Source organism: Canis lupus, chromosome X, assembly GCF_048164855.1.
Source record: "Canis lupus baileyi chromosome X, mCanLup2.hap1, whole genome shotgun sequence".
NCBI lineage: Eukaryota > Metazoa > Chordata > Mammalia > Carnivora > Canidae > Canis > Canis lupus.
In genome coordinates, this window is record NC_132876.1 from 81,436,484 (window position 1) to 81,461,999 (window position 25,516).

A 25,516-nucleotide genomic window follows, 5' to 3' on the forward strand; every position below is an offset into this window, starting at 1 on the left:
CTCCCAGGACCCGGTTTTGGGACCTTCAGAAGAAAAAGGCAGTCAGAGAAACACGAACTCGGTAATCGGGAAGCCAGCGTTTCAGCCCACTCGGCCACGCGGGCTACCCACACTAACGACTTTCACCTCCCTTTGCCTCTGCTGGCTGGAGGGGCGGGGAACCCGGCGGTAAGGAGGGGGACCAAAGCGGGGGAGCAGCTTGAATGAAACAATGTAACAATTGATGTGAGAGGCCTTGCCTCACGCTTGCTCCCCAGCGATCCTATAGGCGAGGTCGCACTGACTGCCCCTCCCCATTGCTCCGTTTTCTCGTCCATTACGCGCTATCCCTCCGCCTCTCCTTCTTTCTTTTCTTTTTTTCCTTCTCCTCCCTCCCCTTTCTCCAGCTCCGTGTCATTTCCTCCTCGCGCTCGCCAGCTGCCCGAGCGTCTCCAGCCGGGAGAGTAGGCGGAGCAGGGCGGCGCGGGGTGGCGTAGCGCTGGAGGGCGCTGGTGGCGGAGCTGCTGGGGGCGGAGGCAACGTAGCCCCCGAGGAAAAGGAGCCTCGCGGCGCCTGAGCCGAGCGGAGGATGGAGAACCCGCCTGGGTCCTTCCAGTACGTCCCTGTGCAGCTGCAAGGCGGGGCGCCCTGGGGCTTCACCCTGAAAGGGGGTCTGGAACACTGCGAACCGCTCACAGTGTCTAAGGTAAGAACTGGCGCCTCGGTCCCAGCGGTGCCCAACTTTGAATGGGCAAGCGGGTGCGCAGGCTGCCCTGGGACGCGGCCCTCAGACCAACTTTGAAACTTGGTCCGGGCTGAGGGTGAGAGCCCTCCCGTGGAGCATTAGCGGCACGGAGGGATCTCGCCACCAGCCCGGGCGCAGACACCCATGACGGGTGGCGGGAGTACAGGATGGGAGCATTGCTGGCCCGGGGGCTTGAGCCCTACGCGCACACACTCGCTAGGCTCCGGGGTGCAGGTTTTGCTCCTCCACGTCGGGGCGGCTGTTCCCCTCAGTTTGAGCTGGAGGAAGCGGTGGCTATTGGGGGGTTTCTCCTTGGAAGTTCCCTCGCCCTTGAGGGACAGACAGCGCCGCTTGGCAGCTCCCTTAGCAGCGTTGCCTCCTCCGCCGACTCGCGGGTCGTCCCACCCGGGCAGGTTGCAGGGCGAGGGTCTGGTGTGGGAACGGAGATGAGACACTGGTGGCTTTCGTCAGCCTCACTTCCCACGACCGGACGCGCGCACATCCATTCAGCTGGCGAGGCTTTGCTCCTGCCGGTTCGGCTCGGCCTTACCCTCCCTCCGGAGTCCTGCCCCAGCGCCGGCGAGATTTCCTGCACGTTGAGAAGTGTGGAGGAAACTTTTGCGCCATGGAGCGCAGCTGTGCTGGAGCTGCTGCTGCCGCCGCCAGGGTTTGTTTGTTTTAGGAGTTTGTGATCTGCTGGAAGCCAAGTTGCAGCCCAGGACTGGGGAGAGGACCTCTCCTGAGTGCTCCAGTACCCCCTCCTCCAGAAGGAGCCATCCCCAGTAGGGGTGAGGGGGTGTGGGGGCCCTGGGGGGCTGTTACTGGGAAGAGAGATGTGTAGGGCCGTTCACCTTGAGGCGCCAGATTGCCAAGTGAATGAACTTTGGAACTTCATCCCATTTTTTTGTTTTTGTTTTTGTTTCTCTTAAATGCTCAAGTCTGAAAAGCTCTTCCCCTTCCCACCCACTCAAATTGCAGTTGAGGCTGTACATGTGGGCTTGGGCTGGAGATGGAAAGCTGTGGCTTCTAGGCAGGGATCAAATGTCACTATTTTTTTGGCTTTGTAAGGGAGGTCACGTTTCAGCAGGGGGTGGCCAATGCCCTGCCACACCTCCACAGGGTGCTGCTTTACCCCTTGCATTGGGCCCACTGGCTAGCCTGTAGGGGAGAGGTTCCTTCAGGCCTTGGGGCCCATGCTCTTAGCAACCTTGGGGTATTGCCATGGGGTATACCAATCTGCTTGAGCAGTATGAGGTACCTGAAGCAAAACTTTGAGGAGCTGTTGGGGAAACCTGGGATGTTTGCCCCGGCCCCCCCAACACCAATAACCAGCCCATAGTTTCATCCACCTCTTCCTTCCCCATACTGGTCCCCATACTGGTATTTCTAACCAGGCTGAGATGCCTTTGTCACCCACTATCACATCCCCTCTTAAGGCACTCTCCCTCCAATAGTCTCAGGAGGGAATTATATAAACCTTTTTTTAACCAAAGAAAACAAGAACACTCTCCAACAACCATTTTGGGGAGGGGAATCCCAGCTTTCAGGAATTCCTTCTAATCAGACTCCTCTCTTCCTTCTTTCCACCAAGGTCAGAATGGGCTATGCAGCCCTCCATGATCTGGCAGTTCCTCCCTTTCTTTTTCTCCTTACACCACCCACAGAATTTCCACAGTCTGCCTAGACAACCTATCTTGGAAAGGTCGTTTTTCACCTCTGCCCAGGGCTGAGCCATCCTGAGAAACGCCCCAGAGAGTGCTTACTGCTATGGCCCTGGATTGTTTTGCAGAGCCAGTGCTGAGCATAGCAGGGGGTGTTACTAAGTATGGGGCAGCCAGCAATTTGTGGTCTGGCTGGGGGATTATTTGAGGGTAGATGAGGGTTTCCTTGGCTAAGCTGTTGAGGAAGTGACTCCTGTGTTGAGAGGCAGGGTGCCTTTTAATGATTCCCTTTCTGCTGAACATACAGTTGACCCCTATTATATGAAAACTCATTACTACACACATTTGGGTATGCAGGGAGCAAAAGCATTTATCCTATTCCTCCCAAATGGCCTGGTACCTTACAGTAAAAGCCAGTTGTATATAACATGGTTAGCCCCAATATTACATAAAGAGGCCATAGTATTTTTTAAGTGCAATAATTGCCTGTATTTTTTTCTTGCCAAGACACTCTGTGGCAGAGTTCATTAGTCCCCTTTTCATTTTTCTAATTTAGTTTTGTTTCCCCTTATGCTTCAGAACAATACAACTTTCTTCTTGAAAATAGCCTCAGTTTGCACACACTGGTGCGGAAGGGATGGAAGGTCATAGAAAGAGAATTGTATTGGAAGATTGGAACCTTGGGTTCTAATCCTTGCTCTGACACTCATTAGCTTGGGGATCCTGAGTACATCCCTTGCCCTGCCTGGGCTGAGGTGTTCTCACATCTATAATGAGATTCAAGTGGGTGGTCTTTAAATAAGACTTATGACAGCCCAGTAGGCATTGTTTTCTCCTCAGAAGGGTTGTGGACTGAAGAGGTGGCTTTGCTCCATTTGCATACAGTGTTGCTGTTTATACTGTGTTTCCATATCCCTTATTTCATTAGCCTCTTACCTCCCATCCCCCCCATCCCCCCCACCCTGTGAGGCAGTCAGGGAAGGTTGTAGAGAAATGGATGGAAAAACTGAGGCAGTGATGCAGTGAGTGGCTTGTCTAGGTCTGCCAGACAGTAAGTCAGTGGTAGGCTCCAGGGCTTTATTTTCTACTACATGGAGAGTTTCTTTATTCTTCTGGTAGTACTGCGGTTTGTGCAGGGGTATGGGGCAGAACCATTCAGGGATGCATCTAGTCTTGACAGTTTCCCCAGTGACTCTTTCCATCCCAGCCTGTGGTTCCACAGTAGGTGAGGACTGGGTTGTGGACACTCCTTGCTGAAGTCTGGGCTTAGAGAGTAGAAAAGGACTGTTTTAGTGCCTCCAAATTACTGTAATAATCTCAGGTCAGGCAGAGAGAGAGAGGTGAGGTGCAAGAACCATGGTGGGGAATGCTGGAGAACCTCCTTTCGTGACAGGGAAAAAAAGGCAATTTGGGTCTGGTGTGGTGTACATGTTTAGAGATAGCTTGTGGAGAAATCTTGGGAGTGGAGGGAGTTGAGAAAGGGTGAACAGTGGGAAAAGACTGCGTAGAGTGTGAAAGGCTACCTCATATTTGTCCTGGGAGAACCTTTGGATCAGGAAATCATCAAGTTGGTTGGGAAATGGTTGATTTCCTAGTGGCTCCTGTGATTTCCTCAAACATGGGGAATTCAGCTGCCCAAGTTTTTTTTTAAGATTTTATTTATTTATTCATGAGAAAGAGAGAGAGAGAGAGAGAGAGATAGAGGCAGAGACACAGGCAGAGGGAGAAGCAAACGGACACAGGCAGGGGAGAAGCAGGCTCCAAGCAGGGAGCCCGATGTGGGACTCGATCCTGGGACCCCAGAATCATGCCCTGGGCCGAAGGCAGCACTAAACCGCCGAGCCACCCAGGCTGCCCTAGCTGCCCAAGTTTTAGGAGACTGGTGTCTTCTCACAATTCAGTGAGAAAGAAAAAGGAAATGTTTTTTTTTTTTTAAATAACCTGCTATTGATTATCCCAAGTGTTAAGGGATGGCTTATGATTTCCCCATACATTGTGATTTTTCCAAGGAAGCACAACCCACACAGGACTTGGTCCCATGACCTTCGTATTATTAATTCCTTTGTTTAGCATCTTATACTACCTTATTGGCCCAGGAGGCCTGTTTGGATAAAGTGGAGATTCTCTTCTAATTGTATTTATCTGTTTTGCCACCTAGGGATGCCCCTCTACAGTGTAGACAGTCATCCATGAAGTTGATTCCCCATACTGGAAAAGATCTTTGGGGATGGGTGACCTTTCCCAGGTTCTGGCAGCAATGATTCTGCATCAAATAGGGCCTCTCAGAGGTCTCAGAGATTCAGATTGTATCCTTAGGTGGCACATATGTGTGTGTATGTGTGTGTGTGAGAGAGAGAGAGAGAGAGAGATGTAGAGAGAAAGACAGACAAATGGACAGACAGATACACAGAGAGTTCCTGACCTCTAGCGTGAAGGTTCCCCTCTTCATTTTGAGTTCTTGGAAGTGTGTCCTGAGGTTGGCTGAAGGTGAAGAAGAGAAGGGGTGGAGGCCAGTGGGGATGCAAGAGAAGGAGCTAAACTGGGGAGAAGATAGGCTTATCCTATGTATTTGCCCTCTTCCTGGCCCTTTTTTGGTGGCAGTCTCCATCAGGCACAGTGAAGCAAGTGGCCACTAGTTACTGCCCTGGAACAAAGCAGGGTGGGGTGGGGAAGTAGCTTGGAGGGGAATGAAACTTCACCTCCTTCACTTACGGTGCATTTCTGTTGCTGTATCATTTTACCATCTCTAGATCCAAATGTCTGTTTGTTAAGTGGGGGTAGGCATACTTGTCCCATCTTTATTATCAAAGATGACATGAGGATGAATTGGGACAGCTCTAATACTGTTTGCTATCATTAGCCTAGGAAGATGGCAGGGCATGCCCTTTAAGGTTTTTTTTTAGCTTCCTCCCCACCTCCAATCTCCACCAGGACTGACCTTATTTCCTAGAAGAAGCACAAAAAGAGGCAGTTGAGATTTCAATAGGACATGGGTTAAGTCAGATTAAGGCTGTCTTGTGGCTGGCATTGAATTTGGCTGCGAGTTTGAGTTCTTACTGGCTGCAAAGGTGGTGTTATATGAGAACCAGTAGTTCCTGTGAAGCCTTCACGCTGGGCGCACCCAAGACCAGGGCTTGGCATTCATAAAGGGACCTTCATGGGGTATGCTTCTCTGGAGCTTCGTCCAGACTGGGTGCTTACATGAATCCCCCTCCTCATCTGCCTCTGGAATAAGCAAAGATGTCTGGGGCCAGAGTTCCCCAACTCTCCCAGAAAGTCGAAGGCATGTGGAGACGTGGAGTAGGAATCCATCCAAAAAGATACAGAGAAGGCTGGAGGGAGGTAGAGCAAGAAGGGCAGGTGGTATGTCTGGTAACCCTTGGCTGAGTTTTGGGTACACACTATTTTGGGGCCTGCTGGGCTGTCATAATACACCTGGTACCCTATTGATATCCACACATGTGCTCCCTTAAGTGAAAAAAGCCAAGCCTGTTAGAGGATTTTCCCTCTCTAAAACCTCAAAGAAAAGAATTCAACTCCAGCTGGAAGACACTTGAGTATTGTCCCTTTAAAAAAATTAAAATTATTTCCCCTTTTGCTCTCCCCTACCCCTCCCAGGAATTTTTTTGTAAGATTTTATTCATTTATTTATTCGAGAGAGAGAGAGAGAGAGAGAGAGAGAGAGAGAGAGAGGCAGAGGGAGAAGCAGGCTCTATGCAGGGAGCCTGATGTGGGACTCAATCCCTGATCTCCAGGATCAGGCCCTGGGCCCAAGGCGGCACTAAACGGCCGAGCCACACGGGCTGCCCCCAATTTTTTTTTTTTAAAGAGGAAAGAGGGACTCAGGCTAGAGATTGGAGTTTATGGAGTGATTATCCATAGGGAACATCACAGTTTTTCTAGTTAGGCTTCTTAAGAGCCAGTGGGCGAGGGGCGGGGAGGGGAGATACTGACAGATCTGAGGACTGTTAATTGCTTCCCCACCCCCATCAGGCACCAAAGGACAGACTTGACTCAGGACCACTAATCTAATGCTGTTCTTGGAGGAGGCCTAGCTAGGATCCCAGATTCTCAGTCAAGAGGGCCTTTTGGAAGTCACCTGGTCTTAATCTTAACCAGTCCATTAGCCTTCTACTAGCTTTGAACTTGTTCTCCTGTGCTCATATGGGGAGTTCACTCCCTTCTTAACTAGTCCATTTCCTGGTTGGAAAGTTTTGACTGTAGACAACTTTTTCATATGTTGAATAGAAATCATTATCCCTCTACCTTCTCTCCGTGGGTCCTAGCCCTACCTTCTAGGACCACACAAAACAAGAATGCTTTCTCTTTGTCTCAGGGCAGCCTTTGGGAGGTCCAAAGACACAGACTATGTCCCCTGTCTCACTTTTCTGGCTAAAGAGCCTTAGCAATTTCAGCTATTCCTATGGCATCTGAGATCCAGCCTCCTCTCCTGTTTCCTCTTCACACTCTGGGTGCACTCCAGCCTGTCCATGTTCCTCTTGAGTTATGAAGCCCACAGCTAAATACAATAACTGAGAAGACTAGGACCATTCTTTAAAAAAAATACAGCCAAAGACCGCTTTGGCTCTTTCCGGTATCCATGGCATACAACAGACCTTGTGTCAAGCAAAACCTTTTAGTGGAAGTACCTTGCTGCTGCCAAGCCATACCTGCCAAAGGCCGCCTTACATAGGCATCTGAGACAGCCACGTAATAGATTTGGGAGGGACACATTTCATCTCTTATTGTTTCTTTAGCCCAGGCTAGCATTGAGAAAAAGTGTTCTAAGGGAGATGAGAAAGAAGATATAAGCTCTGACCTCAAGGAGCATACGTGTCTATACAAAAAGTTACAAAGAAGGAAGTTGAGTAACAAAAGGAAGTGGCATTTAATGAATAGCATCAAAATCAGAACTTCAAGACATCAGAATTTTTTTTATCAGCCTTTGGCTTGGAATTTGTAGGAGTAATGTCTCTGAACTGAATTTTCCCCTTCTGAGAAAAATAGATATCTCCAAGTTTGAAGATGCTGACTATGTAATATAAAAAAAAATCTCCACTTACAGAGCTCCTATATAGGAATTTAGGCACAGCAGTCTCTGTGGCAACCCCCTGTCAAATATTCATCTCCCTGCATATTGTCACTGACACCGACTGCAAAGCTCCTGCTGTTCCTGCCATCCCTGGGTTTGAGGTCTGTCTAAACCTGGAATGCCCTTAAGAGTCACTTCTGTGGGAGGCCTTGCACCCACGGCCCTGTCTCCCAGTAGGAGGGAGACCCCTCACATCCACCAGTTTGTCACCAAAGTTGGGCAAACATCTTTTCTTGCCACTAAAGCACTGACTGGGGAGGATATTGGAATGGAGCTTAATCCTCATCATTATGGAAGGATGAGAGGCCTGGAGAAGAGAGAGGGGAAGGCTGGGGAATCTGTCTTTCTGACATGATGTTATCTATAGTGACTCAGTTCATAGCAGTTTTGGAGAGGCCTATTTAGTCCATGGCATATGACCGATGGAATTATAGAACCTAACCATCATTTATAATATTCTGCCCATGGGATACTATCCACAGTTCCAAGATGTTTATTTACGAAAATGATTCTTGGAAAACAATTTCTTCAGAAGTTAGGGACAAGTGCTCTAGATTCACTGTTACACAGATCTAGGTCGGGTTGGGGTTCTGCTACTATCAACGTGCCCAGTGTGTTCTTGTTCTTGATGCTGGGACAAGATGTGTGTGCACAGTGTATTTATGGTTGAATTTATCTCTGAAATTGAACTCCCAGTTTGCCTGTTGCCTTGTAACCAGCGATTGCTTATGTTGATATCTAGATCACTTTCACTTAATTTCTGGGCAGCCGGTATTTTGTCTCCTGGTGCTCTCCTGAAAAAAAAAATCCCATCAGACAGACTTCAAATAAGTCATTAATGAGTAAGTGGAGATATTTCTTTTTCCTGGCTGAAGACTACCTTCCAAGGAATGGGATGCGGGTAGAGCTTGGTCTCCTTATACCTCTTTGCCACATCCAGTGTAAATAGGCCAAGTGGAAAGATTGTCTTGGGCATTAGTTTTGCAAGGGATGATCCGTTCTCCCTCACATCACATTGGCATGTTTACTTGGGCACCAAGCCAGCCCAGTCAGGCCCTGAAGTTGCAAAGATCAAGATGACTTGGTTTCTCGAAGTGACTAACCCTTCCCCTTTGACTCCACCTCCACTCCCTCCTCTTGCAGTGCAAGTCTATGACTGTGCTGTGTCCCAGAGTGAACACTGCCTAGTAGCAACAGACACATTTTCCAGGCATCCAGGCTGCCATTCTTTCATGTCCAATCTTTGCTTCCCAGCCCCCATGCATCAGCACCAGTTGCTTAAAGCCTGCATTTTGGACTGGCTCATTCATGTGCTATTGCTTCTTTGTTCATTCATTGGCTTCTCTGCCCTCTGTCCAAAACCCAACTTTTTTTTCTTCTTTTTTCACAGGTCAGTTGTACCAACTTTGTCCCTCTTGGCTCAGCCATGCTTCCAGTGGGGCGGGTAAGAGAAGCTCGCAGAGTTAAGGTTGATAAAGTTTGAAAACACTCAGCAAATTAATAGCCAGGTCAGCGGGTTATTTTCTCACACCGTGTGTCTCTCTCTGTCCTGTTTCAGTAGAGGACAGGCCCTTTGTCGCCTTCCTGATACTCTTTTTATCAACTTGCAGAGTAATTTTGGCGTGCTACTTCCCTTCTCTGTCCTCTCCTGTTTCTTTTTTTCTTTTTTTTTTAAGATTTTATTTGTTTGTTTATTTGTTTATTTATTTATTTGACAGAGAGAGCAAGCACAAGCAGGGTGAGTGGCAGGCAGAGGGAGAGGGAGAAACAGGCTCCTGCTGAGTGGGGAGCCTGATATGGGGCTCGATCCCAAGACTCTGGGATCATGACCTGAGCCAAAGGCAGATGCTTAACCTACTGAGCCACCCAGGTACCCCATCCCCTCTTGTTTCTTCTTTGACTCCCTGCTGGGGGGGGGCGTGGGGGGAGCGGGGCGAGCTTCTGCTTTATTGAAAGGTCAGTCGTTAAGGGCCCCAGGACCTTTGCCTGCTCTGGTCTGTGGAAGGGTGAAGGCTGTCCAACAGCAGGCAGTTATTACAGTGCACTGCTTTTCTCCACACTCCTACTTCCTGTCTTCCCCGAAGTGGCTGTTTCCTGGTACATTCTCAGGGATGGCAAGTGGCATGGTCTGTTAACTTTCACTCCAGCCTTTTAATATTACATCTGTAAGGAATGCGAGAGGTGGGACTAATTTGACAAGATCAAGGGTTAAAACCAGTGATGGACAGACCCTTTGTGGTGTCTTCTGGCCCCCACCCTAATGCCACTCAGCAGATTCCCAGCTAGATGCTCAACTCTCTTCCTGAGCCTCTGGCATGGAAGTTTTGAATGGTTCTCCTATCCTGCCTTTCACGGTCCATCAGAAATTGATTTTTGGGGGTGGGGGTTGGGAGTGATAGGAGGTAGACCTAGGAGTAAAGCTGGTTCTACTAGTTCTTCTGGAAAGGGGTTAGAGTCTCATGGCTGTAGCCCCATCTTCACTTATGAGAAGATGACAAGCTAAAGCCTTGTCTTTGTTGAGCTGCCTTGCTGTTTTCCATTTCTTTTTGCTTGTGTTTGATGTAAGTAAAAGCTCCTGTGAAAACTTATGCAGGTTGGCAGCTTTTGATAGCATCTTATCTGACTGAGAGGGTGAGTGATGACATCTTGGAGCCTCAGGGGTGAGTAACTGGGTCTTGATTTTCATATTCTTTGAAGGGCTTGACTGAGAGTTTGGGGCTCTCTGTGAAGTTTGCAATCAGGGAGTATCAAGACAACAGGCTGAAAAGTGGACCACGCAAGGACCTGGATATTCCACTTGTGTGCTTGTGTACTCACTGGGTAGAGGCCATGTAGTTTGGTTGGATTTCAGCAACTACTTGAACCCAAAGGGTAGTCAAGGCCTAGATATGGTGTGATAGGAGAGGTAATAGACCTGCTGTGTTGCAAAGCCTATTGCTTCCAGGTGTTTTACATGTATATTCCCATTTAACTTTTACAGTAACTCTTTGAGGTAGATAATGATGTCTCCATGGTGCAGATAAGGGGATGGAGGCTTGGGGAAGTTAAGTAATAGAGTGTAAGTCACACAATAAGTGGAAAAGCTGGCACTGCAATTTACTTCTGTCGACTTCCAAATCCCAAATTCTTTCTATAGTACCATGTTCACAGAGGTGAACAGATGAAAGAGAAAGAAAAAAAAAAAGAACTGGGTAAGAATATAAGGGGGGTGGTGTGGAAAGAATTGAAATAGAGAAATAAAATAGAAATGAAAGAGAAAAATGAGTGGGGGTGAGGGAGAAGAAGAGAGGAAGTAGGGGAGAGAGAAATGAGGGAAATGTAATTTTGTGCAAAAGCCAGTAACATTGCCAATATATGATCCTCAGGGATCAGGGTGAAAGGAAGGATTTTGCTTTTATTTTGTTTTAAATCTCAAATCAGGGTAAAGGGTATGGGCCTGTATTCAGAAGGCCTGAAGTTCAGTTTTTGCTTTGCCACTCAGTTGTATGTCATTGGGCAAGTCATTTCCTTCTCTATGTCTCAATTTCCTCTTTTGCAAAATGAAAATGATAGAACTCATGCTTTTTTCCCAAGAGAGAGGGAGATTGATTTTATCCTTTATCTCATATAAGTACTAGATGTGTATGTGATTTGAAAAAGAAAAAGCATCCCACAGGTGTCTCTTAGGAGAATTTTTGAACTTAAAAAAATGAATTGTATGCAGTTATAGAATCTTTGGGAAGATGCGAAGTGGCAGGACACCTTTAATGGGATGTCTTCTGCTGCCAGAAGTTGGAAGACCAGATGTGATTTCTGGCTAATGTCTGAACATCCAGCAATTTGAAAGGCTATGCTACACCTTATTTGGCTCCTACCTAAGAACTCTAAACTAAGCCTCCAATCAATCAGTCAATCAATCAAGCAGTCAACACATATTTATTGAGTACTTTGTAAAGTGCCTAACTCTAGAGAATACAAGAGATAGCCACCATAGAAGACCTGTTCCCTGGAAGTTACAGTTTGGTTGAGGAGAGCCACTACTGCAAGATCAGGAAACAAAAATGTTTAAGTGCTGAAAGCATGGGCTAGGATCTAAGAGCAACATTTATTCAGTGGAAGGAGATTTCACTATGGGCCTATGTGATCAGGGAGCTTTGTGGGAAAAGGAAGAATTGGATATATATATATTGGATATAATTGGATATATATATTGCGGGATATATAGGATTTAGGTAGGTTGAGGTCGGGGGAAAGAAAGGCATTCATTCTGGTTAGTGTACAGGTTGCATGTCCTAAAGACACAGACAGGAGACTGAGGTGAATTTGTTCACCCCATGGTGAACTAACAGCGTGAGCTCCCCAAGGACAGGGTGTGTATTGTTTGTTCATTTATTCACTTTTAGTTCACCTTTATTCACTTGCCCAATGTCCTGGGCTATAGAATAGATTTGGTCTGGAAGTGAGTAGCCACTTTGTTGTTTTGGAGGATCAGAGTTAATGCATTAAAGGTAAAGCACTGGGACACCTGGGTGGCTCAGTGGTTGAGTGTCTGCCTTCAGCTCAGAACATGATCCTAGGGTCCTGGGATTGAGTTCCGCATTGGGCTCCCCACAAGTAGCCTGCTTTTCCTTCTCCCTCTATGTCTCTGCCTTTCTCTGTGTGTCTCTCATGGATGAATGGATAAAATCTTTAAAAAAATTTTAAAAAAGGTAAAGCACCTGACAGAGTACCAGCCACCTGAGTGCTTACATGAAGAAAGACCTAAACTGAACAACACGGATAGGCATTTCAAGGGAATCAGCCATCCTAGCAATATGCTATTGTTACACATTAGCAAGTTGTCAGATGTTAGTGGTAACACACACCATTTGGAGCTGAAGAAATGAAGGAGAGAGGGAGGTTAGTGATGAATCCCCCATAACTAAACTGGAAGTCTCAAAGTAGTTACGGGGATTGGGAGGGCCAACCAGCTTTCATTCTGTTTTGGGTCTTCCAAGACCTAGGTGTCTGTGGGACTATCCAATAAAGAAGTTCCATAGACAGCTTGGAAAAAAGGATTTGTTTACTTAAGGCCACTGATCAGTTAAAACAACAAATCATTATTTTAGGAACATAATGGTTAACATAGACAGTTTACCAATCTGTGGATTGTTTGGGAAATTAGTTAATTGCCAGACAATCTCATGCTCCAACAGACATTGGAACAGGCCTGCATTGTTATTTAATGGGCTTTTCTGGTCATAGCTTTGTCTTGTTATTTCCTCCAATCTGCAGGATGCCTGGTCACCTGAGGTGTTACTGTCTGAAGTGCCTTCTTTCGAACTTAGTACTTTCAAGTGATGGGAAAGTCCACAAATCAAACAAACACAAAATAGAAGAAACTGTCAAAATGCCAAACTTCAGACACGAACCTTGAAATATTAAAAGGTTTGAAGCTGTTAAAAAACATCAGTTGACTTGCCAAGATGTTTAAGGATTGTTTTCTATATATGAAAAATAGAATGTGGAGGCATAGTAAAGCAAACCTCAAACCAGTGGAGTCTCAAGTCTGTATTGCATTTTTGTTAGCAGTTTTCTGTTTTGCATAGTATACTATTACTAATCTGTGAATATTATCATTTTTAATATCTTGACAGTAGTATTGGTTGTTAAATGCAACCTTTGAAAAAGTGTTGTTAAACTTGCAAGTATGAATTATCTGCCTTCAGTGGTGTCCTTACCACAGTCTCATCCTGATTGTTACATTAAAATAAGGAGGAAATAGAGACTGGCTTCAAAAACTCATTTACTGCAAACCTGGATGGAAAACATAATTCTATTGCTAAGAGACTTCTGCAAATTTGGAGTGATTATCTGACCCAAACCCTAGCCCTGATGCCATGTGTACTTACATGAAATGTTCAGGAAAGGTTAATTTTGTGTGCAGATGGGCTTCCCCATCCGTCTTCTGACACCATCCTTCTGAGATTTGCTTTCTAGATCTGTTAACTTTTGTGTAGTGTTACCCACTTTCTGTGTGGTGATGAACTAAAAGTCAGAATGATGTAAAGATGCTTGTGCTGTGGAATTTGGTCTGTTCACTCCCTCCCTCCCTCCTTGTAGACAGAACTCACTTCCTACTAGGGTCTAATAGGCACATGGGTTGCTTTACCTAACTCTCCTGTCAAGGTGAAATAGCTTATAATTTATATTTGAAATTGACTTGACCATCTAGCTGCTAGAGGTATTTTTGTGAAAAAGGCAAGAGCCAGCTTGCTAACTTCTCTTTGCTGTTCTGGTAGGAAGATGATTCTCTCCCCTTCTGGATGTGAGGGGTTAAATATGTAATTTTCATATTTTCCTGTGCCTTTGGCTGGAGAAATGTGCAGTGTTCTGAAACCTGCCCAGACCCTGCACATACTGTATCTGCTTAAGGAGGGTTTTTGGCTCTTAGCCCTTCTCAGCTGCACTAGGGTTCAGGTTACATCCCTCTCCCCTTCCAGCCACTAATAAAAGCCAAAAGAATTAAGAATCAGGGAGAGTTAATTCCCACTGCTAAGACCCAGGTGGGGCCCTTCTACCTCCCATCCCGCCTTCTAGGCTGGAGCCCTAATTTAGGGCTGAGCTCTAGTCTAAGCCTATAAGTGACAGTGATCTGGAACAGGCCCCAGAAAAGCACTTGACAATCAGGTTTTACCCTATGTTAGCAGTTCTCTCCTGCCTCTCTCTCTCTCTATCCCCCACTCCCTGCCCCCACTTTTCTTTTGGGATCTTACAAGAGACCAGTGACCCCAGGGGCCAAGCCACCCAATGCTATTACATAAATGGAAATGGTGTATCATAGTTCCTTTCTTCTAAACTGGAAGACTGGGATGAATGAAGCTTCTACTTTTTACTTCTACTTAAGTCCCTGACCCAATTTCAGGACAATATTAGGAGTTTCATTCAGAATAAGAAATGTCATTCATATCTCACCCAACTTAAAAGAGATGCATAGCAATGAGCTCTGCAATAGTGAGCTCAGACAGAAGGCAGCTTTGCAGGAGGATCTTGCAAGAGCTGGGACAGGCATGAAGAAGCCTCCTTCTGGAACAACTGTACTACTGTAGTGGCCTCCCTAGTGGTTTCCCTCCCTTTGATCATCCCCCTCGCCCACTTAAGGTTATTTAAGGGTCCCTTGCTACCTGTAAAATAGCACCCAAACTACTTAAGCTTGGTGTATGGACAGTTCTCCATCTGGCTCCCTTTCAGGACCCAGGTTTTCAGGCAGAATAGTTTCCTCTCCATCCCCCCGAACATGCTGGGGAAATTCTGGCCACCAAATTCCCCATCTGGATGTTCCTTGAGTGCATTGGCTCTATGCTGCATACCTGGAAGGCCTTTTCTTCTCATCTCTGCCCCTTCCAGTTGGGCCTAATCTTCAAGCCCTAGCTCTAAGCCACAAGGGCATCATCTCAGTCCACTCCTGGTGCAAGTAATCTCTCCCTTTTTGTAGTGCTGGTACTTCTGATTTTCCAGTAGAAATCTGTGGGTACTTTGGCTGCCTTGTGTCGGCTTATTGACCCAAAGTCTTCTAGAGGATAGTGGTTATATCTTCTGTATCTTCCTCATCATCCTTCCCCATCATCACAGAGCACAAAATAGTCTCTCCATAATAGTTTGCTGGAGGTGTCACAAAGAAATTTTGTGTTCAATAATTGGTCGTTTTCCCCCTTCCACTTCTAATCCCAGATCAGAAAGAGGAGATGACTAGAAGAGCTGGATAGGATAGCCAAGTTTTCTCGTCTTTCAGTGACACCCAGTAAGTAGGATGAGCCCTGAATGACACATTGTGTGAGCTGAGGACAGAGGGAACACATAGAAGGAAATAGTGGTGCAGGTGGAAGTTGAGAGGGCTCCCAGGTGCAATCTTGGATGAGAGGGATGATGACAGCAGTGACGGATGGGAGTGATTACCCGCTTGTCTCTGAGCTGCTTGGAGTTTGGTTTGCAACAGTCGGGTTTCTTGCTACTACAGATCTTGTGTGTGAGCTGTGTTCCTGAGGCTTACACATGAGAGAGGCCTGCTGGCTGATGATCACAGCGTTCCCCTTGCTATTGGGCAGTGTTGTTTTGAAACTCTTAAAACAGCAGTCACCCCTTCTGTTGCTATGTGTTTCGGGAGGGCATAATGTGAGTCTTCCATGTTTCCCTACTTCAGCCCAAAGGATATAGCTTTATGTGAACATTTTGTGTGTGTGTGTGTGTGTGTGTGTGTGTTTCCACTTTTGCTTAAGCAAGCCCTAACATGTTCTGTCTGACTAGTCTTGGATGTGAGTCATCGTCTGGTATTTATACCGGGTGCCTTAAGTGTCCTCATTATTTGACCATGACATTCCTTTTCTCACTCTTTGATTCAAAGCTGAGAATGCCGAAAAGGATCCAGAAGAACCATCTCTGTTCTCCTTCCTAATGGGGTCTAATCTAATTGGTGGCTTACTGTCTCTGTGGAAGTCAATTAGGTCATGTCAGGGCACTAAAAGGAACAGACAAAAACTCATAGTGGCAGTACTATGACAGTTTAAAAGACACACTGTGAGGCTTTCTCTTAGTTCATTCCTGCCCAGACAACTGCTGGAGGGTTTGAATCACTGGAGCCAACTTTAGGAACAGTGCTCAAAGAGACCCCAGGAAGTGTTTGTCCTTATCAGAATCACATACTAAGTCTGAAAGGAATATACACAATCTGAGAAAGTCTTAGAGGTGATGATTCTGCATTTGCAGGCAATGGTGGAAGAAGCAGAGAATATTAGCTTGCTCCTTACTGCTTTTTCCATTAAGGTCCTTCCAGAGCTGAAAGTTTTGTTTTGGAAGCCTGCTCCTAGAGTGTGGGAATGGTAAACCCTATCAGGGTCACAGAGCTTTAGAGAGGAAGGACATGACTGCTAGTATGGTCATTTGGAGGCCAGGCAGCCAGTAAATCATTTAAGAATGAATTAAAAGTTCAAAGGGCAGGAGGGAATTCTTTGAGAGACCACATAGGTGCTTGAAAAATCAAAGGGATAACTGATATGCTTTTATTTTTTGAATGCTGGTTCGAAGGGACAAGGGAATAGAAGTCCATGATAGGAAATTGGCATTGCTATTTTATGTGCTTGGGGGCCTAAACTCTGGGCTGGGGCTGATCAAAGTTACCATACCTAAATGCCAATTATGTTCTGGGAGTTTTACATGCATAATCTCAAATCTCATCACTATTATAAATTAAGGGATGACAAAAAAAGAAAAAAGGCTTAGAGAGGCCAGACAATATTCTCTAGTAACAGGGCTAGTAGCCAGTAGAGCTGTGATTTGAATCCAGCTCTACCTGCCCCTGAATCCCAAGTTTGTCCCACTATACTTTGGAGTTTTGTTTCAAAACCCTCTTTTTGTGCCTCATGTTTTCTTTATTTTTTTCTTTTAAAGATTTATTTATTTATTATTTTTGAGAGAGAGAGAATGAGAGAGCGCACACCCAGGGAAGGAGGGGCAGAGGGAGAGGGAGAGAATCTCAAGCAGACTCCCTGCTGAGCATGGAGTCTAACACAGGCTCCATCTCATGACCCTGATATCATGATCTGAGCGGAAATCAAGAGTCGGATGCTCAACTGACTGAGCCACCCAGGCACCCTCATGTTCTCTTATACCAATATTAACTATTCCTGTTACCATGTTCTTTGTGCCATAGCATTAGAGAAAAGATCAGTTATTCCCAAGCCTTCTGGAGAAGCTTGTTAAATACAGCTCACCCTTGAAAAACATGGGCTTGCACTATGTGGGACCACTTATACAAGTATTTTTTCAATAAATATATGTACAATACTGTACATTTTTTCTCTTCCTTATGACTTTCTTAACCTATTCTTTTCTCTAGCTTACCTTATTGTAAGCATACAATATATAAACATAGAAAATATATGTTTATTTACTATTTCTGTTATCAGTAAGGCTTCCAGTCAACAGTAGGCTATTAATAATTAAGTTTTGGAACCAAGAATTATACATGGGTTTTTGATTGTGCAGGGGTTCGATGCCCCTAACCCCCATGTTGGATTAGACTCAGGATTATATGATCTAATGTGTGAGCTGTACTTAGTAGTGTCGCTATTCTAAGATGCAGAAATAGAGTTTAAGAGGGTTCAGTAGCTTTCTTTCTAAAACTCATGGGACCAGTAGGTGGTGGAGCTGGTATTCAAAATTCAGTTTATCCCATTTTAGAGTGCTTTTCCTTCACAATACCCCTGTTGACTCTTACACTGGGAGGGGGGAAGCGATGAACAAAAAATCCAACTTTATATTCTTGGCCTCTACAAAACCAACCTCTCTTAGCCTGTCCTCATTGCCACCAATTTTGTTAAGTGAGAAGTAGCTGGCATCCCTGTCTGCCTGCCTCCCTGCCTGCCAGCCTTCCTTCATTCTTCCTTTCTTCCTATCTTCCTTCCTTCCCTCCTTTCCCTCTTCCTAACACAGTGTATTTGTTTAAATTGCTATTTTGGGGATAGGTGATAAAGGTTCATGGAACAAAATTAAAATTACATAGGTGGGCAAGTGTTTCTTAATCCCTTATTTCTCTTCCCAGAGGCAACCACCGTAACCGGTTACTAGTTTACCCTTCCAAGGATAGCACCGTGCATTTTATGTGTAAGTGTATAGCATGTGCTTGTGTATTTGCATGATCAGTGTTTCTGTGTCCTTGCAGCTTATGTATTCCCTGATCCTCTCCAATCTGGCTTCTGCTGAGGTCTTCATGAGGGCTGAATTTACTAGCCTTTTCATTGTTGTCATCTTTGTCATCTTCCTTGTCTCCTTTACACAACTGTTCTCTATTTAAAACTGTGCGTTGAATAGGTAACATACTCATATGGTTCAAAATCCAGTTAGTATGAGAAAGTAGACAGAGAATAGTGTCCTACTCTCTGATGTTCTTTGTCAGCCCAGGATTCACCACCCCCTACTGTGCTTAGATTTTTTTTAATGCATCTTTCCAGAGTATCTCTATATACACAGAAAAAAAATCTGATATGGATTCTTTGTCTTGCCTCTTATACATGTTAAAACAATCTTCTGCATTTCACTTTTTTTACTTACATATACTGGAGATCTTTCTCTGTCAGTATATATATATATTGCTCCATTTTTTTAACAGCGATATTTATATTTCATTGTTTAATAAATCTTTAGTATTGCTATCATCAGTATTGTTTCCAAGGTGCCATTCTGGTGTTCTCAAAGTCCTGCTGCCAGCATGGCTTCTGTGGTACTGAACTGTCTTGTTTCTCTACGCTCTCTCACTGTTTCTCTGTTCTCCTTTGTGACTCAACTGCCTCTCCCATCTCTATCTTGTGGGTATCCCTCAAGGCTCAGAGGTCAGCCTTGTTCTCTTTGCCTTTCTCCAGTCTTTCTCTCTGCCTCTCTCTCCTGTTTCCCTCAAGAAAGAGCACTGATGAGATCTCAAGACTCCCATCTCTTACCTTAACCTTTCCATCAGAGCTCTAGGCTCTCTGACTATCTGACTGATGGACAACGTCTACTTGAATTATTTTTCCTTCCTCATAAATTTCAAACCCCAATATGTCTAAAATAGAACTCATTCTCTTCCCCTTGCCAAACAGGCTCTGTCCTTAGCCTTCTGCCTCCCACTAAACTAGCATTAAAATCTTGGAGTTACTGCTTATTTATCCCCTATATCCAGTCAGTTACCACCCCTGTGGTGCTTCTTCCTTCAAAATAGCCTTCATGTCTTCTCCCTTCCTTTCTATTCCTGCTATTTTCATCCTTTTTGAATCCCATATTACTTCATTTCTGAATTTCTGGATTCCTGGCTGGCTCCCCTGCCTCTAGGCTCACCCCTTTAAAATTACCCTATAAGTCTTTTCCCCAATCTGAGAATTCTAGTTTCTCTGTCTGTACAACGAGGAAGCTGGGCTGATTTCCAGCTCTGACATTCTAGACCAGCAATTTTCCTAAACAGTGTGTTCCCATCTCCTGCCATTTCCACCCCTGTACTACCCTCTCTTGCTTTAATAGTTGTTAGGGCTCCCTGCTCCTAGTAGTGCCATGCACAAGTTTTTCCTCCATACTGTTCGTAGCTTCTCTATCCTGAATCAACTTACAGTTGAAAGGAATCTTAGAGGCCATTCAGTTAGGCCAACACTGAACTACTGCCTGACTGCCATGTATAAATAACACCCTTGAATTTGGTTGATCAGGCTATGCTTGAACCCTTCCATTTTATGGTAACAACTCTCTCACAAGCCAGTCCTTTGCATTGCCTGGTAGTTGGAGTTGTTATAAATCTACTACAAACTGACAGCAGTTTGTCTGCCTTTATGACACTCTGTTATTCAAAACTTCCTTCGTGTTGATTTAAATCCCAACCCCTCGAGTCTGGCATCACAAGTTCTCCATAATATGGCTACTATCTTCTCTTCCGGCCTTAAATCCTGGATACTTCCTTTGTACTGCATCCAAATAAAAAATGGCTGACATTTACTGAGCACTTACTGGATGTCAGACATTGTTCTCACTTTACGTGTATTACCTCATTTAATACATACAGCAGCCGTGTAAGTTTTTATTATTCTTCCCCATTTTACAGAGGAGGAAAAGGAGACATATGGAAATTCAAATGATTTACCCAGAGTCTTATAGCTCGTACAGGGTAATGCTAGGATTTTAATCCAGAAAGGCTGTCCCAAGAGCCTATGCTCATCATCCCTGCCATACACTGTCAGCACCAAATGTGACAACTCAGTTTTCTAAACATGCCTAATGCTTTGTTCATCATCTTCTCTTGACACCTTTCTCATCTGATCTACCCGACTAAATCCTGCCTATTCACTGAGGCCCATCACAAATTATACTTGTTTCTGATTCCATTCTACCCTGTCTTCTATCCTTCCATTCTTCCCCTTGCCTTACAAAATCCTTACAGCTTTTTCCACCTCTCCTCTAGAGCTCATCATGTTATTCCTAATGAGAAGTGTGAACTTATTTTATATCTCTCACAAAGTGTATTTCTTTTTGTATTTTATTTTATTTTTTTAATTTATTTTTATTGGTGTTCAATTTACTAACATACAGAATAACCCCCAGTGCCCGTCACCCATTCACTCCCACCCCCCGCCCTCCTCCCCTTCTACCACCTCTAGTTCGTTTCCCAGAGTTCGCAGTCTTTACGTTCTGTCTCCCTTTCTGATATTTCCCACACATTTCTTCTCCCTTCCCTTATATTCCCTTTCACTATTATTTATATTCCCCAAATGAATGAGAACATATAATGTTTGTCCTTCTCCGATTGACTTACTTCACTCAGCATAATACCCTCCAGTTCCATCCACGTTGAAGCAAATGGTGGGTATTTGTCATTTCTAATAGCTGAGTAATATTCCATTGTATACATAAACCACATCTTCTTTATCCACTCATCCTTCGATGGACACCGAGGCTCCTTCCACAGTTTGGCTATTGTGGCCATTGCTGCTAGAAACATCGGGGTGCAGGTGTCCTTGCATTTCATTGCATCTGAATCTTTGGGGTAAATCCCCAACAGTGCAATTGCTGGGTCGTAGGGCAGGTCTATTTTTAACTGTTTGAGGAACCTCCACACAGTTTTCCAGAGTGGCTGCACCAGTTCACATTCCCACCAACAGTGTAAGAGGGTTCCCTTTTCTCCGCATCCTCTCCAACATTTGTTGTTTCCTGCCTTGTTAATTTTCCCCATTCTCACTGGTGTGAGGTGGTATCTCATTGTGGTTTTGATTTGTATTTCCCTGATGGCAAGTGATGCAGAGCATTTTCTCATGTGCATGTTGGCCATGTCTATGTCTTCCTCTGTGAGATTTCTCTTCATGTCTTTTGCCCATTTCATGATTGGATTGTTTGTTTCTTTGGTGTTGAGTTTAGTAAGTTCTTTATAGATCTTGGAAACTAGCCCTTTATCTGATATGTCATTTGCAAATATCTTCTCCCATTCTGTAGGTTGTCTTTTAGTTTTGTTGACTGTTTCTTTTGCTGTGCAAAAGCTTCTTATCTTGATGAAGTCCCAATAGTTCATTTTTGCTTTTGATTCTTTTGCCTTCGTGGATGTATCTTGCAAGAAGTTACTGTGGCCGAGTTCAAAAAGGGTGTTGCCTGTGTTCTTCTCTAGGATTTTGATGGAATCTTTTTGTATTTTAAGTTTGCACAAATCTTTTCTTTCTGAATCTGGCTTCTTTCCCAGGCTCTAAATTTCATTTCTGCCATTGCCCTGTAGTTTGCACATGTATTTCCAGGTACCATCAGTGACAGGGACAAAAACCAAACAGTTCAAGCATTGCCATCCATAGTAATAAAACTTAAATATTATATGTATACATTATATACTTATTACTTTTATATTTATTAATTCTATACTGTATTACATATAATTGTGTATTTAAATGTAATTATATTTATAATGTTTTACTATATTTTATTATAAATATATTTATAGTAAATATATTTTACTATGTTTTATGAATATATATTTATACACATATATTTTAATATATAAATATATGTATATACTTAAATCAGGAGCTGAATGAAGAACAACCTAAAAATGAAGGAGAAATTTTATTAGAGCCTCTATCCCTAATCTGACTGCCTTAATATTTATTACTTGTCACCTTCCCTTTCTCTTTCCCTTAACATTTATTGCTATGCTCTCTAAAAACTGGTGTAAATTTTGCTTTCTTATATCAATGGATGGTTAGGTAGACAGATACTTCAACATTTAATCTAGACATTGTGATTTTGTGTGCGGGGGAGGGTGTGCGTGAGGGTGGAGGGAATAGACAGTAGTGGTTGGGGGGATGACTGGATGGTTAGAGGTAATTGGTTCTTTGGGAATAGAAAGATTCCTTATCTTCTATGCTAAGAAAGACTCCTTTACTGTTTTCCCCCAGCTTTATTTAGGTATGATTGACAAGTAAAATTGTACATATTTAAAGTATACAATGTGATGATTTGATATATGTATACTTTTCTGGTGAGAGCCCTTAAGATCTACTCATGGCAAATTTCAAGTATATAAAACAGTATTATTAACTATAGTCACAATACTGTATATTAGCTCCTCAGAACTTAGTCATCATATAACTGAAAGTTTGAACCCTTTGACCAACATCTCCCCATTTTCCTCACCCCTGTGAACCATCATTCTACTCTTTGTTTTTATGATTCAACTTTCTTTCCTTTTTAATTTTTTTTAGATTCCACATATAAGTAATACCACACAGTATTTGTCTGTTTCTGGCTTATTTCATTTAACATAATGTCCTTCAGGTACATCCATGTTGTCACAAATGGCAAGACTTCCTTCTTTTTATGGCTTAATAATATTCCAGTGTGTGTGTGTGTGTGTGTGTGTGTGTGTGTGTGTGTGTGTCTGTATTTATATAATCTGTGTGGTATATATATCACATATTATATCTGTGATATCTTTCTCTCTGTGTGTTTCTGTGTGTGTATGTGTATGAATGATCATGTCCTCTGCAACAGAGATAATTTTACTTAATTTACAATTTGGATGCCTTTTCTTTTTCTTGCCCACTAACTCTGGATGGGAGTTTTAGTGCTATGTTGAATAGAATTCCAGAATTCCCAAGAGTGGGCTTTTTCATCATGTTCCTGATCTTAGAGAAAAAGGTTTTAGCTTAATATTTATTACTTCTCATTTTCACTCTCCCTTGCCCTTAACATTTATTGCTGTGCTCTCTACAAACTAATGTGACTTTGCTTTTTTAAATAGATACCACTTGACCTGGATATTGGGAATGTGTGTGTGTGTGTGTGTGTGTGTGTGTGCATGCGTGTGTGCATGTGCATGAGAGAGAGACAGAGATGTGGTGGTGGTAATGGTTGGGTGGTTGGGGTTGATTCTTTTGGAGTAGAAAGGTTCCTTGCCTTCTGTGCTAAGAAAGCCCTTTTAAAATACTGCACCCTACAGAACTTGTCCCCCTTCCTTTCTTTCTCTCCTTCCTTTCCTCTATTTCCTGCATTTTAGTAGTGATTCTGGTTTCCCATTTGTATTTTGTAAATGATTTCCATCTGAAGTTTCCAAGCTCTTTGGTTGAGTGAGATATGCTTATCTATCATGTTAGACAAGAACATGATTTACTACCCAGACAAATTCAAAGGGTAACACATTGTTCTCCAAAGGATCATGATACTGTTGCTAATTCCCTGTGTGTACTAATTTAATTACATTTCAGAAGTCAGAAAAATTTAAGTAGTTCCAGTTGCAGTATTCTCGTTCACTAAGCATGGACCATAAATCACTAGTGGGTACTTTTAAAAAAATCTGTTGATGGATTGGCTAGTATTTTATATGAGTATAAGCCACCTACCTAAGGGTCTCTAAGTTGGTTTTGTGGAGCAAAATTGTGCCCTCCATCTCTCTCTGGCCCCATAATATCTTTGTCAACCCCCTGCTCCATCCCATACACCTTTCACTGGGCCCCCTTTTTTCCTCCCTTCATATATTTCATCAGACTCTAAGGGAGTTATAGACTGGTTGTGATTATTACTGAACCATATGGGAACCACACATCTTATTTTTTTCTTCTTCTATGTTCTTGAATAATGGTTATGCCTTCTTAAATGAATTTAAAAAAAAACAAGGCTAGTAGGCTGTTTTTTAACTATTGAAAAACTTATTACTGAGTAGCCCTGCCTTAATTTCATCATCTCATAAAGGAAAAGTTAATAGCCCCTCTTTTTTCTTTCAGCTAACACCTGAAATCTGTTCTACAGGAGGGGTATACCGGTTACTGCAGTATACATTAGTGTGCAGCCTTCATGACTTCTTGTTTTTAAAACAATCATTTGGATTAGAAGGGCCTGGAAGTCATTATTTAGTCTCCTTTTCTAGAATGAACTGTGCATACTGTGTAAAGTTTGACTACAAAATAAGGATACTGATTTTTATTTGCTTGGGAAATCAGTCCCTGTTTTACAGGCATATTCACTATGGTGTTGAGGCAAAGTTTAATTAATTTTAATTGAAGTATAATTGATGTATATAATAAATTATAAATGCATATACAATTTGATGAATTTTGGCGATGCCTGTGAAACCATCATCACAATTAAGATAATAAACCTATCCATTACCCCCAAAAGTTTCTTTGTACCCCTTTATAATCTACCCCTAAAATTCCCAGGCAACCATTGATAGATCTGTTTTTCTACTGCTATACACTAGTTTGCATTTTCTGGCACTTTATATCAATAGAATAACATGGCATTATATATGTAACAGTATTATTATTATTTTTTTTTAATTTGTATTTATTTATGATAGTCACAGAGAGAGAGAGAGAGAGAGGCAGAGACACAGGCAGAGGGAGAAGCAGGCTCCATGTACCGGGAGCCCGATGTGGGATTCGATCCCAGGTCTCCAGGATTGCGCCCTGGGCCAAAGGCAGGCGCCAAACCGCTGCGCCACCCAGAGATCCCATGTAACAGTATTATTATATCTTTCATTCTGCATATGTATTTTTACATTTGTTCATGCTCTTCATATATCAACAGTTTGTTCCTTTTTATTGCTGAGTTATATTCTATGCATGTATATACCAAGTTTGCTTATCTATTCAGTTATTGTTTAACATTTGGATTATTTCTTGCTATTATGAACATTTTTGGCTATTATGAACAAAACTGCTATGAACATTCATGTATAAATCTTTGTATGAACATATACTTTCATTTTTCTTGGTTAAATCTACAAGTGAAATACTGGGTCATATGGTAGGTATATCTTTATCATTTCTAAAAGTTCCAAATTATTTTCCAAAATGGTTCTGTCTTAAACCAGAACTGTAAGAGAGTTTGATTCTTTGACATCCTCACCAATATTTAGTATGATCAGTTTTTAAAATATTTCAGCCATATTGAAAATAGAGCTACCCTATGACTCTGCAATTGCCCTACTGGGTATTCACCCTGAAGATACAAATGTAGTGATCCAAAGGGGTACTTGCACCGCAATGTTTATAGTAGCAATGTCCACAATAGCCCAACTATGGAAAGAGCCCA

General features: G+C 43.4%; 1 protein-coding gene across 1 annotated transcript in view; it reads left to right on the top strand.

Annotated features, from left to right (window-relative positions):
- Window positions 1–407: 407 nt before the first annotated feature.
- Window positions 408–25,516, top strand: part of SHROOM4 (shroom family member 4) — a 272,702-nt gene continuing 247,593 nt past the window's right edge. Inside the window, exon 1 of the mRNA XM_072816701.1 lies at window positions 408–685. Coding sequence (XP_072672802.1) covers window positions 569–685 — 117 coding nt within the window. The 5' untranslated portion in view covers window positions 408–568. The remainder of the gene's footprint in view (window positions 686–25,516) is intronic.